The following is a 14,052-nucleotide window of genomic DNA, read 5'->3' as shown; positions in this document are numbered from 1 at the left end:
GGCTTGGAAGTTTCCCGAATTGCTTTTCGAATCAGTCGGTTTCGTGTTGGGAAAATTGCAGGGTTTTCTGCAATTTCTGGAAAACTTTCCATACTGGTTATGATACCAGCACCAGTCGGGGTTATCTGTCTCTCGTGGTCTAGAGACAGATCGCTTACGAGAAATGCTTCTACGTGGTGTGCGCGATCTCTTACGGTCGGTACGAAGACTAAGATAACGCGTGAGTGTGTGACATAAGTCGGTTATATCATCCTGAGTCGTGTGAGGCTTTTCTTTGACTGAAAATACCTCGGTAGTAGGTCTCGTAATTTCTAGAATGCGGTCGGCAGATGCAGCTAGCTCGTCTAAGGCGTTGTTATGGAACGAGACTAGAACTGCTTGCACCTGTTGGGGAAGTTTTGACGAGAAGAGTTGTTTGAATAGACCTTCGTCGAAAGTTCTTGGGCCTATTACCTCTCTCATCCGTTGCAACATGTCCGTCGCAGAATCGTGTTGCAGGTCGATGTTATTGAAGAGTTGATCTAACCTTTGTCGATCGGTTAGGTCTCCTCGTTTAAGAATCGAGCGTTTTAATATTTCGTAAGGATCGGAAACATCACTAGTAAACATACTAGGTGTTACGTACCTGTTGAATTCGCGCGGTAGTGCCTTGACTACTGCGAGGAATTGTGCACGTGTGTCGATCACGCCGTGCTCGGAGAAGTCGTCTTCTGCGTAGCAAAACCAGGCTTCGATGTTGTCGGGCCAGAAAGGCATCATTTGAAACGAAGGCGGGGACAAAGTCTTAAGCTTGAGTACTTTAGGTGTCTGTTCAGTCATGATGAAGTATGAAGTACGATAATGAACGAGGGGAAAATATATATATATATCCAAGAAAAAACACGAAAAAAATCACAATGTTTAAAAAAAAATAAAAAATAAGGCAATGATATATAAAAATCCCAAAAAGGGACAGACTCACAGTTGCAATAAGGTGTACCAGATCACGTCAGTCTCACCAATGATGATGTCACAGGTATTCAGTGTTTGACAACGCTTCTACCAGTAACACCTTCTAATGTATTTCGTTCCCACCCAGAGAAATCAAAAGACAGAGTCGAGGAGATCGGAAGAGTATATTTGGCGATGACCAATATATCGGAATTCCCTGATCTAATCTGGCTAGCGATTACGGTTGATGTTGAGCACGGCGTTACCACACGTGATCTGGTGCGGATGCTTGACCGAGTGCCTTCAGCTATATGAGTCCACTAAAACATATGGTCAGCATCCAATGTCGAAAACTTACAGAGCTATTTATTTGGGGGATTTATTTACCGCTACAAGGTCATTAAAGAGACAATAAGTGTTAGTTACCTACTTCACTAAGATCAGGGCCTAGGATATAGAATCTAAGACTCTTGCATTGTAGCTCATGTCAGTTTGTGGTAAAAAGAAAACTATAGCCTTAAGCCCCGATGCTATATCTTAACACTACTTCCTAACCCTATTTTGTCAAACGCCCCGTGTCCTTTAGGTGACTCACAAATAATTAGTTTCAGTGGTTTATTTCAGCTTCACTGCCAACACTTATCTCGTGTAATTTTATTACTAGTTTATTTGAAAAGTTCCGTACCTGAATACTCTTCGGGGTTAGTGAAAACATTGCGCAAGGTCATCAATATGCTTTTCATATGCCAGAGGTAAGTTTAAATAAGTCACTCGGGCTTGGGGGTAGTGTTGCGGTAGCCACCTTAGGATTAATAGAGTCCTATTTTACCTAGCAAATTCCACCTGCATATTAGTTGAGCTATCTTACTATGTAAAATACAGCTTTGTGAACCGTTTGGACTTAAATGTGTAATCCGATTTCAGCAAAATCAAATCATTTCTTTGTATTCTATACATCAAAATCAGATCACCACTTTTTCTAAAATAGGAAAAAGTGGTCTAGCTTCTCATACACATAGTGGCTTGAAAAGCTAGACTTTACTCTGTTCTGCCGCAGACTAAGAGATCATCTGATTTTGATGTACAGAACAATAAGAAGTGATTTTGGACCTGCTAGATCTTTTTTCTTCTTACGTGATTCGGACAACTTAGAGGATATAAAAGGCGACTATAGTAGCCAAGAACGGACAAAATAACCACAGAATACAGGTTTTAACAATGAACCATCGATTCTTGGAACCTGTTACCCGAAGAAGTGTCCGCTCCTTCAATTGACTCATTCAAGAGAAGACTAGACACTCAAAAGTTTACTAGAAAAAGATTAACATAGACCGCATGCTTTCCGTCCTAGTAGCACAAATCTAGAGCTAAACCAGTGAAGCTATGATGTGGCAATCAAAATATTTGTTTTTGAACTAACACAGCTACATTTCGTTTAGGTGGTTAGATACTATGACATCAAGTTTTTACATCGGTTTACAGTAGAAGTTTCACAAGGTAGAGTTAATCCTTCCCTTAAAGCACTCATACAAGCGCCTAGGATTATTCTCGCTTCCAAAACTCAATATGGTTCAAGTTTTGAAGAATACATATGCCAGTTCAGCTGAGTTTAAAGTGCTGACGCTTGAGCACAAGTCAATCTGCCATCGACAGTTCGAAGTTGACGTGGAAACAGGTTGTAAAGTTGTTATTTCGTCCTGATAAGGTCTCATGGCATGCACATCCTTCGTTTAATATACAAGAAAACATCCACGACGCTACTTTCCCTACATGCTTTTTTCCAGAAAACTATTTAACTGTATATACACTACTCTAGTCTCGTGTTGCCATAAATTACACGTGACTTCATTGCCAATAAAACCGTCCGGCAAATGACGAATACGTTTGGTGGTCATTCATTTGTTTTTAATACATATTGTCAATACAAAACTGATTAACCACTAGGAAGGATTTGGGTATGGAAATTCAAACTGCCTATATTGATGGATTATCTCAAATACTTGAGTTTTATATTAAGTATCGAGGTCCAGTGTGAAATTATCAGGAGTAGGTTGTTAAGCACGATCTATGTCTCCAGGCAGTTCAGAAGTTTCGATAACCTCTCATCCTTAAATACAACAGAACTTCGCTAGTATTCTCAGTATTTAACCATCTGAATATCTTATAAATATTTACTAGTAAATCTAATGTTTTTTGTATCTAGTAAAGGATCTTATGTTGTGCTCTTTTCTTATACTGGGTTCTTTTATCATCTAAGTTAACTGTCATTAATAATTCTGTTCACATTTCCATAAGCCTTTCTCATGACATCCAAATTTTTAGTCAGGAACCGGGTTTTACACGACATGGTTCGTCTCCTGGAAAATGTAAAGTCCATTTTGTTACTAGTGTAATATTTTCAGATTATCTTTATCACAGAACATGAAGGTGTAACAAAAAGTCTTGTCACTTTTGTTGAACAGTTTAAAAATTCCAGTATTATCATACAGCTGGATCCTGTTAAACTCATGGAGGAACAGTTTATTGCAGGATTTTGTCGACGAGGTATGTTGAATCTAAAAAGAAGTAATATTAGTGATATTAAAAATATCAGTTAATGTGATTTTTCTTTTCAATTTACAAGATATGGAAAGTCAAAGTATGGTGCATATAGATCTGTGCTGTGGAATGCATTGCACGTTTTAATTGCTGATAAAACTATGTGGTTATCAGACGAGGTTAAGTTAGATAATCTAACTAGTTTCAACCATCTTATAAGGTAAACGCCTTTTAAAGATAGTGTTCTTGAAATGCACAAGCTAAAATTTGACAAAATGCTCTTAAACTAATGTCGTGCTCATTATTTTTAGTCCGCGTTTGTAACATTCGAGTCTCATCTAATATACGCCGCATTATCTGCATATATCTGAAGGTATTCGTTTTATAGTGTCCCTATTATTTAAGAAACCAGTAACGAATACTGACTGAGGTATATTTGTTTGAGGTTATCAGTTACTTACGGGTGTACTGACTCAATAAACCGATCTATTTTCGAGATCCAAATAAATTATCCCATTGTCAACTGACTAAATTTTATAGTCAAGATATGACTATAAGTTATTTTCGGATAACGGTCACTTAGTTAAAGATGAAAGCAAATCTCAGTGATCAGTTAGCGGATTCCCCATCAATTTCCAAGATGCATTTTTAAATATTGTTTCAGTTTATCTTTACTAACTGCATAATTCTACACATAAATATGGAACCAGTAGTCCTTTTCTTCCGCAAGAAGTTCTATGACAATAAAAAAACTGAAGAATTTATGTAAATAGCGCAACTACTGGCTAAGAGGTGGTAGGTAAACAGAGACTATGAAATAAAGTTGTTAAAATTGGTTGTAAGCGATTAATCTTAATACAGCAGTCTCTTACTTGAACTGTTTTAATATTTAATAAGTGGGCAAGAGATTAACTGCATATTCTTTGATCCTCTGACTAAACTATTTCTTTTAATTATCTTAACCCAGAAAACTTGTCTGTATAATACAAGTTTTATGTTCACTTCAGGATATTTTACTATCCTGTGATCCTTTAATGTTATATTTTAGGAACTGTTACAGTTCTGCCTATAAAACCATTGTCGGAGTTTGGTCTTTCTATTCAAAAGTGTAAGTCTTTTCCTATCCTATTTAATTTATTGGCCTTCACCTTTTTCTGATCAGTGGTTATATATAATTCCGTATAATTTGCTCTCTACATAGTAATCAAATAGTAAAAAGATCACCAATAGATTGAAAGACCCAATGGCAAATAATACTTTTTCAACAAGAAATGAGTGTTTTTATTCATTAATTTAAAAGATAATCCTGGGACGTTATGAACGACAGGTTCTAAATTTAAGTCACAGTAAAAAAGTCATCCCTTACCGTGTTTCTAGCTCATTTAATTGATGAGTGTTGGATAATTTAAGATGTGCTTTCTAGTTTTCAGTACTCATTACTACCCAGTACAATAATCAGTCAAGTTTTAGGTTCCTAATGAAGAAATCACCATTAATGTCGAAAATACAGAACATTCACAAATTCTATAATAAGGAAATCTGATAGTGGTTACGATTGTAGAGGAATAAGTAAAAGGCTACTCATGAGTTCAACTCCAAAACAGGGTGTATGAGGTGTTGACTCCGTTAAAACTCTGACCACTTCTTCACTCTATTTTGTTATAACTATCCACTAAGTGTTTCCAGTACATGAAGGTTTGCTTCTAAACTGAGTATACTGGTCAATGAAGCGATTTTAGTGCAACTCCAGGAACTGCTGCAGTCGTTGTGCCAGTATATTCTAAATTTTAGTATGTAATCCACAGTTCTATCTATTCTATGTATTGCTGTAAGAAACAACAGCCAAAAGCAAAATACATGAATCTACAAGTAATTTAGTGTATCTGTCTTCAAACCGTTGTCTACCAACCTTCTTCATTAAACGGTTGTTGGGCATGTCACGTGTATCCAACTCTGAGTACAATGCGATAATCCTTGATTTACGAGTATCTCTTAAGCCAACGATAATCAAAACTGTGACGAAAAACTCATACATTTTGTCAGGAATTTTATTTTGTACTCGCACATGAAACATGACTTAAATCAAGTGCACATGCAAATCAATTAGATGAATGCATATTCTCAATTGTTCATAATGTATAAAAACAATAAAAATTTAGTTATTAAAATCCCGAAGATCCATTTAGAAACACACAAAGAGAACTGCTATACAGTAATATATAAGGCTATGAGATAGAGTAAGTGTATCGAAGCAGGCAACATAAGAGTTTTATACTTACATAGTATTATCTATCATTTGTAAAAAAATTCAGTTACCTTAATTGTGTCCTCATAAAGACTAAACACTTCAATCGAAATTATAAGAAAGTGCACGGTTATGTCTTTTCAAAAAATATGTTAGCTCATGATTGGCATATTTCTAAAGTCTTAGTCCGCAGACAGGTTAAACAGTGGCACACTTTTGCGGAGCTGCTTCTTGTATATATCTAATAAAACCTGTGAAAATCTATTCTATGTGCAGTGTATGCTACTTATGTCGACAGACAATTCGCTGGAGCGCAGGCATTGGATGTGGACATCGGACTTTGATGGCCCGGTGGGTCGACGGAGCTACGAAGGTCAGCGTACCGCAGAATCAACATTTTGACAGGGAGTGTGGCACAGACTAGTAAAGAAGAAGGTGGTACGGCTAGCAGAACGACCGTTTCAAGTGGGGGCTGGTGTGACGTATGCTACTTATGTCTGTCAATATGAGCAGTATGTAACACCAATCGGAAGTGGAAAACCTAACATCAGAAGGCTAAGAAGACTGAGTCGAGGAGAATCGAGGGGAAAATAGAAAGGAATCGTGGACTTGAAGAATCATACGTATTGTGAAGGACAAAGGATGAAAATTTCTAAGTGGAGTATTCAGTGTATGGTTTTCATATCTTATTAAGAGATTCTGTAATTCTGTATTTAAATACAATCGGTTATCACCACCTGTATTCTCGTTCACTACACATATATGTTTTTCAGTGGTCATTATTATTACTATTTCACGTTATTCGAGTTAACTGTATATCTGACCAGTTTATTTTGACATTAGTTGTAATATTCTGAAAGCTATAGTCTCATCAAATTCTTCCTTTTTAAAAAATACTTCTCAGAGTCGTTGTTTTTACTTATTCAAACATCGAAGAAAAAACTAACACTAACCTTTTCTACCCAATTGTTATGCAGGCAAATTACTCTTGTTTTGTGATTCATTATGATACTTTCCAGCTATTTTAACCCTGGACATGTCTCCAGTTGTGTACTCTGGTTTTGGATTATCCGCTAAAAAAGTTAAACAAGAAAAGAAGAAAGTTTTCTATCGTGAGTTCTTTTGTATTTCCTGGTCATATTTCTCGCATCACTGACGAAATTCCTTACACATTCTATACTAAGTAATTCATGTTTTTTGTCTATCTAAATAGATTTCCATAGAAACTATAATTTTTCGTAGTTTTCGCCAGTTCAGTAATTTGGGTCCCAATCCCTCTACTACGATTTATGCAACCGGAGACCAGTGTTTTTATGTATTTCTTCATTTAGTATAACAATACAATTTACCTGATCAGTTTATTATACGTGACACTGCACTAGATTAAAATCAACACTTAAAAAGCAGGCAACTATCCACAAAAAATAGCAGTGAGTGTCTAAAATATCTCAGTGACCTTTTTTAAATTGGAAGCTGAAATAGTTAAACATTCGTCTTTTAACGCAATAGTCCATCAAATCCCTGGTACGACCGACGGTGGGGAGAGCCCACTCATTCGAAATGCTCTCATATGGTTACGTGTCTATGACCACTTCCTTCTCGCGGCGGTGTTGTTTACAAATTTGAAAGGAGAAAAAGCGAACGTTCAGCAATTAAACCGAGCTGGTGGTTACAGAGGATCCATTTGGGGGAGTTAGAAAACCCTGATCCCAAACTAATGGTGCATACGGACCCCAGAATCTTTAGGGAACAAGTGGCATATAAATTTATTCCTGGTCATCGGCTACCATGGGGCTGCATCTCCCAACATTGCTCCACTGCCTTGACGATTAGATCTCTGAGTCAAGGGCTCAGAGAGCGACTTAAAAAAACCACCCGTTTGGGCTTTGCCACCCGGACAGTATTTTAGCCCACACACAAAATGAATGATAGCTACTTTGTATGGCGCACATATTTTCTGGTGTCCCATTTTGTACCGATGTTTATGTGTCTGAACAATAAGCACAAACTTGTAATCAATAGTGTTATCCATTATTATCATATTTTGATCGGTTCCTTTTGAATCGTCCGTCAATTTTATTCCCCAAATTAAAGGTATTAGTTATTAGGGCATCCATAAGGCTTTAGCGACCTCAAGTGACATATGTTCACCTACTCAACTAACACTCAGTTCAACTTGGTGATATATTATTTTGTCAACTGGTTTTCTTTGCTCTTCATATGTTCGAAAAATCTAGTGTAGATATACCTCAAAATTTTATTTAACTGATTTACTTACTTGCATAGGCTATACTCGTCTCTAAATCCAATTTAAATAATTTGATTGGCTTACTTACTGTATTTTCAAAATAAAATTGATTAAAGGGATTTTCGACCTTAGTGTTAAGGAATTTTAGTATTCCTATTATAAAAGTGATAGTCGGAATATTTAAAAAAAGTGTTCAAAGTAACTAACACGTCTATATTAGATTTGGTTATCACGTCCATGATCTTTCACTCGTTTTAATTCAATAAAATACGTACCATCTTTTCCCTCGCATACTTTTCTAAAATATAACTGAAACGTAACCCAAGCATAATTACTAACCTGTTTTCAAACTTTCTAATCTCTTTTATCATTCTTTTGTTCAGGATTTCAAGTCGATTTAAAAAGTCCACAGTTTCAGCGAAATGGACCAGTACATACACGTCTTCGATCATTTTTCAAGGCTTTCACTAACCCCCTAGAATTGGGCACTCGTATCCCTCGATGCCTTGGAAATCTTGGTCCTTTCTTTGTTGATTGGTTACCAGATTCCTCAGTCACACAAATAAATGAATTCCCTAAAAGTGAATCCATTGCTTCATATTTAAATGACAAAGAACATCTCGTGGTACGTTTTATGGAACGGTATATTCATAAATCTTCATTGAAAAGCATTATTTACCCCTATACTTTTCAGGCTTACAGATTTGCAGAAAATAGGTTTATATTAACTTAAAGTGTTGACTAAAGTGAACGTGTACTTTATGTTTTGCAGTGAGATTTTCTTCCGCACAAGTAATCGGAGATTGTATTGAAATGGTTTTCGCAACATTAATAAGGTGCTGAGTATTTGTTCTCATTATCCTCCATTTTACATACGGCTACGTTAGTATAATCTCTAAGTTCTTTAAGCACTTTCAGTGCATTGCAATTTGTATCATTATATAATAGTGGATCAATGACTTGGTGACCAACGGATATGAATTTCAGTCATTCAGTTAGAAGTTTAAACTCCTCTCCAACTACTCCGATCATTCCATTTGGATAAAACCGCTAGCCTCCACTCACGTAAAACTTGAATGAAAGTCGGGTACACAAACTGAATAGCATTGAAGTTATAGAAATATGATAGACAAACTAAATGTGTTTGCACTACATTTGAATAATTTACTGATTCAATAATGGTAATGGTGTTCCTAACATACTTTTGTAATCTTGCTCAGTTGTTACAATTTATCAGTAAGATGATTTCCTTCAGTTAATCCTTACAAATCCACTAAGATTAAAACGCTTCATCCAAAGACAAATATACTTAATTGTTGTAACTTATATCTGTTCTGTAGATATTTTGTATTTATAAAAGCTTAGTACAATGTTAGTATTGTCTATTGATTTATGTATATCCAAATCATTATCAGCTACATATAGATTTATGTTTATGAACGAGCTAGAAAATTGGATAATTACTGTTACTTGATAGTTCCATACCGAATTATGTTACAAAGTAAACTTTCTCCAACAGATCCTCTACTTTTATTTCATTTTATACACTCTGTAGTCAGCATTTCATTTATAGTAATATTTCTTATTTAGTGTTTAGACCTCTAGTTGTTTCACAAACGATTTTAAGTCTTTGATTCTTTTGATGCTGAGAAATTAAGTACTTTCGTTTGTGTTTTTTTATCCCTCTATGCATATGAATACTTACTTGCTTGATAGTTTTTAAGTATTCACTCATGTCCAGTCCCACAATGCTTATAACTGAATAACTTCAAGTGTTTACCAACAGTTACATCACATCTTACAAAAATCACTTTATTTACTACACACTTGACTCAAAATCATGAGTGCCAGTCACTGTTATGGCTTTTCGGGATTACTATTCAACTGTAATTTAATGGTTGATAACTATCTTCTGAAAACTAATTGAATAGTTTCGTACACTAATATTGAATTAACTTTAATAAATTCATTCAAAGATATTTTATTATTTCAACTATAAGATAACCCTAAGATACAAAGGTTAGACTATTAAACTATCAAGTTGCATTATTTCGGTGAGAGGGAGAAAGCGGAAAGAATGTTGTAATCGGTATCTTTTTTATGTTATTATTTTTCCCCAATAAAGATCCGACCACAATGTGAGGTGTTTAACTACATTGGATCACCTATACTAATACCAGAACTAATTTCATGGAACAAACTTCCTCTAAAACAAGAAGAAAATTCATGCACATGCATAGAAATAGACAAAACGTCAGATTTTTTAAATATTGTAAATATTCGCTTAGGATTAACAGTTTTATCTTATTTAGCAGCTGGAATTTCATTTCCTGATTCAGCTATTTCAAATCGTGTTCCAAGGTGAGAAATTATCATTAAATGTTTTGAAAATGTTAGAAAAATTCCAAAAAAAGCTTCACTTAAATAATGACAATAGCAACAAAAAAGTATTCAATGTGTTCCACGTAAAAGTGCACTTGATTGTAAGCTCTACATCTAAATTTTGTGGACGTTGGGACGCAAAAAGTGTATCCCTTAGCACACATGCACCAGTCACATTCGTTATTATATTTCAATTCATTTGGCTCATTTTTAAAATCGTATGGCCTACCAGTGAGATAACAGTTTCTTTAGTGATTGAAGGGAATCAATGGATTACCTCGAATCTAGGTTCAGTACAATATTTAGAGATCCGGTACTCCTCGTGAAACTCAAACTTGTGTCAGGCTCTAATACGACCAACAGGGTTACTACTGTGTTATTCGGACAGCAGCCGACTCCGTAAGATTCTGATTACTATGAAGGCGTTAGTTCTACGGTAAGTCCTATAAAGACCTAAATTTGCCGTAGTTACCTCCAAAACATTACCTTTAATTTAGTCACTTTATATATCATAGTATAACTTCACCTCCATACCGCATTTATTTTAAAACGACACTTGTATATTACTATACTGATATTGGTAGTAATAATAGTCCTGTTGGTTGTTTAGTTTTATTACTAAGATCTAGATTATTTCCACTACCAGTTCAACTAGTGTTGTCTAACAGGTAGTGCATCTTTCGATACTTTGCTTCCAACTCCATGTTCGGACATTCGTCCGAAAGTTCCATTCAATCTGACGGTGAGTAACACCTTTGCAAGTTATTGTCTTTTTGCTGGGGATGTATTTTTTGAGATATGTGACAACAACGATTCACTCAGTCGGTAGTTACCGTAAGCTTACACGTACAAAAGTACCAATGAATTCTAAAAATAATTCACTTTTTGCCTATATATGGGTACTACCTAACCACTGACAGCATTGTGCTACAGCTCCGACATTAATGATTACCTTTCATTTTTCAACTGGTATTTCAATGTTCCAAAATTAAAATCACTACCAATTTATTTATACTAAATATGTTCATCAACATTGTAAACTATTTTCTCCCATTTATAATTTCTTTTTCTAGTGATAATCCATGCTTAACAAATGCAAGTCTGTCACCAATTTACGCACAAACTATAGATGAAATCCTGTTACCTGTCTATAAGCTGGAAAAACTGAACATTATATGTCTATCAGGTTTATTTCCGGATTGTTGTTACGATGAACTGGAGGATAAAATAAAGTATGACTATCAGTATTGTAACTCAGTTATGCTAAAAACGTTTTCATCCATATACTTAGGATTTAGGAAGTGAATTATAAGTTATAGAACATTAATTTGTTCTGGAAGCGAAATGTAAACATAGCTTAAATTCAAATATTTTTCGTGAGATTAGAAATAATGTGATTTTTATTGCATTACGTAACAAAACATGCTAGAACTTTGAGTTCAATACCAATTCATAATCAGTGTGAATAAGAAAATGCTCTCTTTGTTCATTTGTATTGTCAAGCCACTTAAAGTCTAACCAGTAGCCGTAAATACGCATATATATATGTTTTCTAATTATCATGGTCTGTGCGAACACTAATAGTGAAGATTCGAACTATGCCTAACTTGCACCCAGAAGGTCATACGCATTTGAGTCTTTACTACTGTCATGGCTTTTGAGATGAAAATTCTTTGGAATATAGTCAGTGAACCATTTAGATGCCTGTCTTTCCAATGTACACGGTTTTGTGCGAACATGTAAAATCACAAACTGATCTAAGTTAAACAACCATCTAAAAGCTGAAAGCACTGGACGGCCATTTCGCTCTGGTATGGAACTCCTCAACGTTGCCCATCCTCGACCCACAACCAGAAATCGAAACCACGACGTTGAGTTTCACGGGCAAACCTTTAATGCATGTGGTACTAATTGTGTACAAATCTAACTTAAATCAATTAACGATATTGTGCGACCATCTCCCACTGTCTTTAATGGATATCTTCCTCACATCTAACTTTAATTTCACCGGTCGCGGCCGTCCAGCGCTTCTAGGTTTTCAATGGTTGCCCAAGTTAGATCGGTTCGTGATTTCGATAAAATTCAACTATCTCAACAGTTTCATACTAAAAATTATTATCAGATTATTGATCCTCATGTTATTTAGCGTGGAACTGACTTCTCTGTTGTGTGGCACTTTCTGTCTTTTGATCAGTTCTTGTAACTTGCTAAATGAAATTTGTATTCCTACATACCTATTACATTTATTATCTTAAATTTACGTTTATAGATCAATGTTAGCAGAAAGTCAACACGGGAATGAATTAGTTTACATGTGCAGATGTCCACTAAAAGTTACCACCGATTCAGTACAATCGTTGAAACAGTCTGTTAATCACTTAGGAACTCTATTTTTAACTGGTAGAAAACCTGTTTCAGATTCACAAGGACTACCACTTATTAAAATTCGATTTTAACATTTTATTTTTCCATTTGCATGTATATTTTTGCCGTTATTGGTAATATACATTCTTGAATTATATCTTAGTCCTTTTGTCGTCCTTAGATTTGGGATAATATTTGTAGTAGTGATAATAATGCGTAAATATGTTTTGCCTAGCGCAAATGTTCGTAAGCACTAGTTACACCAAATCAGCAAAACATATGAGTTTAACACAATGAATAGCGAACGAGTCAAGATGGTATACTAACAATGTTAATAAAATGGATTAGGCATTGAGAATATAGAAAAACGAATACTTAAACTCAAGATCTAGAAGAAAATAGACAGTTCATTCATCCACATCACTGAGACATGTCACCCAAAGTCTCCGAACGCGGACCCCAACCAGGTAATCTTCATCTATCAAAACGGTTCGACGAGCAATTAGTTCCTTCATAAACCAATGTTACATCTTGGCCCGGACGAATTTAGCTTTCTTCCAGCTTGCATCACTCAACGCTGCGCGTCAATGTTGACACTAGTTGAGCATAAGTAATGCGCATCCTAGCCACAGTCGATAAAAATTCACAGCCTTCTCAACCGGCTTTCCGTCTTTGCTTAGTGTCCTATACCTAACCCCATTATCGCTCACTGGGTCGTTCCACAATACGTGACCAGTGCTTTGGAGATAATTATAGTCAAAAACCTTAATCTTCCATTTTTAAAGGCTATGTTTCATAGGGTAATAAAGAGCTGACTGTTGTAAAACACCCATTGGTTGACAGATGGAGATCTCAGACTACAAGTAATGCAGGTTGGGAAACAAGAACCTACTTCTCCATAGTGGATATGTCCGAAATGAATAAACTAAAAAATCTGCTATGTATACAGAACAGCTTGTAATTTCCCTTCAACTTTGAGCTCCGAAATTATTTGATGACGTACGTCAGCAACCATGTACAAATTTGTGCATTCTCTGTGTGTGGAAGCTCCCATACTCTAAAAAATGATGCAGATAGTTGCATTTTTCACAATTACAACCCAACAGTTGAATGCCGAATGACTTACTTCTTCACTTATTAGTATTCAGTTAACTTATAGACTGGAATTAAGCTGTCCTCATAGACTTTTCAAACCCACTTTCTCCGATCGTGTGGATAGAAGCACATCAAATACCATAGGGTTGCGTAAAATGAATCACATTCTAGAGTTCTGTAATAAAAATTTCAAACTGTGCAATAGAGACAAGTGAGAATGAGTGAGATATTTCAGTCTTGTGTTCACTTT

At 35.5% G+C, this 14,052-nt stretch overlaps 1 protein-coding gene across 2 annotated transcripts; it reads left to right on the top strand.

Moving 5' to 3' along the window:
• Positions 1-1,673: 1,673 nt before the first annotated feature.
• MS3_00003061 (uncharacterized protein) lies at positions 1,674-13,216 on the top strand. Of its 2 annotated transcripts, none has more exons than XM_051210739.1 (8): positions 1,674-3,296; positions 3,333-3,474; positions 4,517-4,576; positions 6,733-6,825; positions 8,345-8,586; positions 10,087-10,322; positions 11,417-11,575; positions 12,613-13,216. In XM_051210739.1, exons 1-8 carry the CDS (start codon positions 3,234-3,236, stop codon positions 12,797-12,799), a joined length of 1,182 nt encoding a protein of 393 aa, XP_051070757.1. In that variant the 5' UTR covers positions 1,674-3,233; the 3' UTR covers positions 12,800-13,216. The 2 variants fall into 2 exon arrangements, with proteins under 2 accessions (XP_051070757.1, XP_051070758.1); XM_051210740.1 differs by having other exon boundaries at positions 3,333-3,688; positions 6,691-6,825.
• Positions 13,217-14,052: the final 836 nt, after the last annotated feature.

This window comes from Schistosoma haematobium, chromosome ZW (genome assembly GCF_000699445.3).
Source record: "Schistosoma haematobium chromosome ZW, whole genome shotgun sequence".
NCBI classification, from domain to species: Eukaryota; Metazoa; Platyhelminthes; class Trematoda; order Strigeidida; family Schistosomatidae; genus Schistosoma; species Schistosoma haematobium.
Note: the sequence above shows the minus strand (reverse complement) of the source record. Positions and strands in the feature narration are given on the sequence as shown.

Coding starts and splice junctions, on each gene's coding strand:
- MS3_00003061 (XM_051210739.1), top strand. CDS start 3,234: ATGACATCCAAATTTTTAGTCAGGAACCGGGTTTTACACGACATGGTT. Junction 3,297..3,332: donor TGGTTCGTCTCCTGGAAAAT/GTAAAGTCCATT, acceptor TAATATTTTCAG/ATTATCTTTATCACAGAACA. Junction 6,826..8,344: donor AAAGAAGAAAGTTTTCTATC/GTGAGTTCTTTT, acceptor TCTTTTGTTCAG/GATTTCAAGTCGATTTAAAA.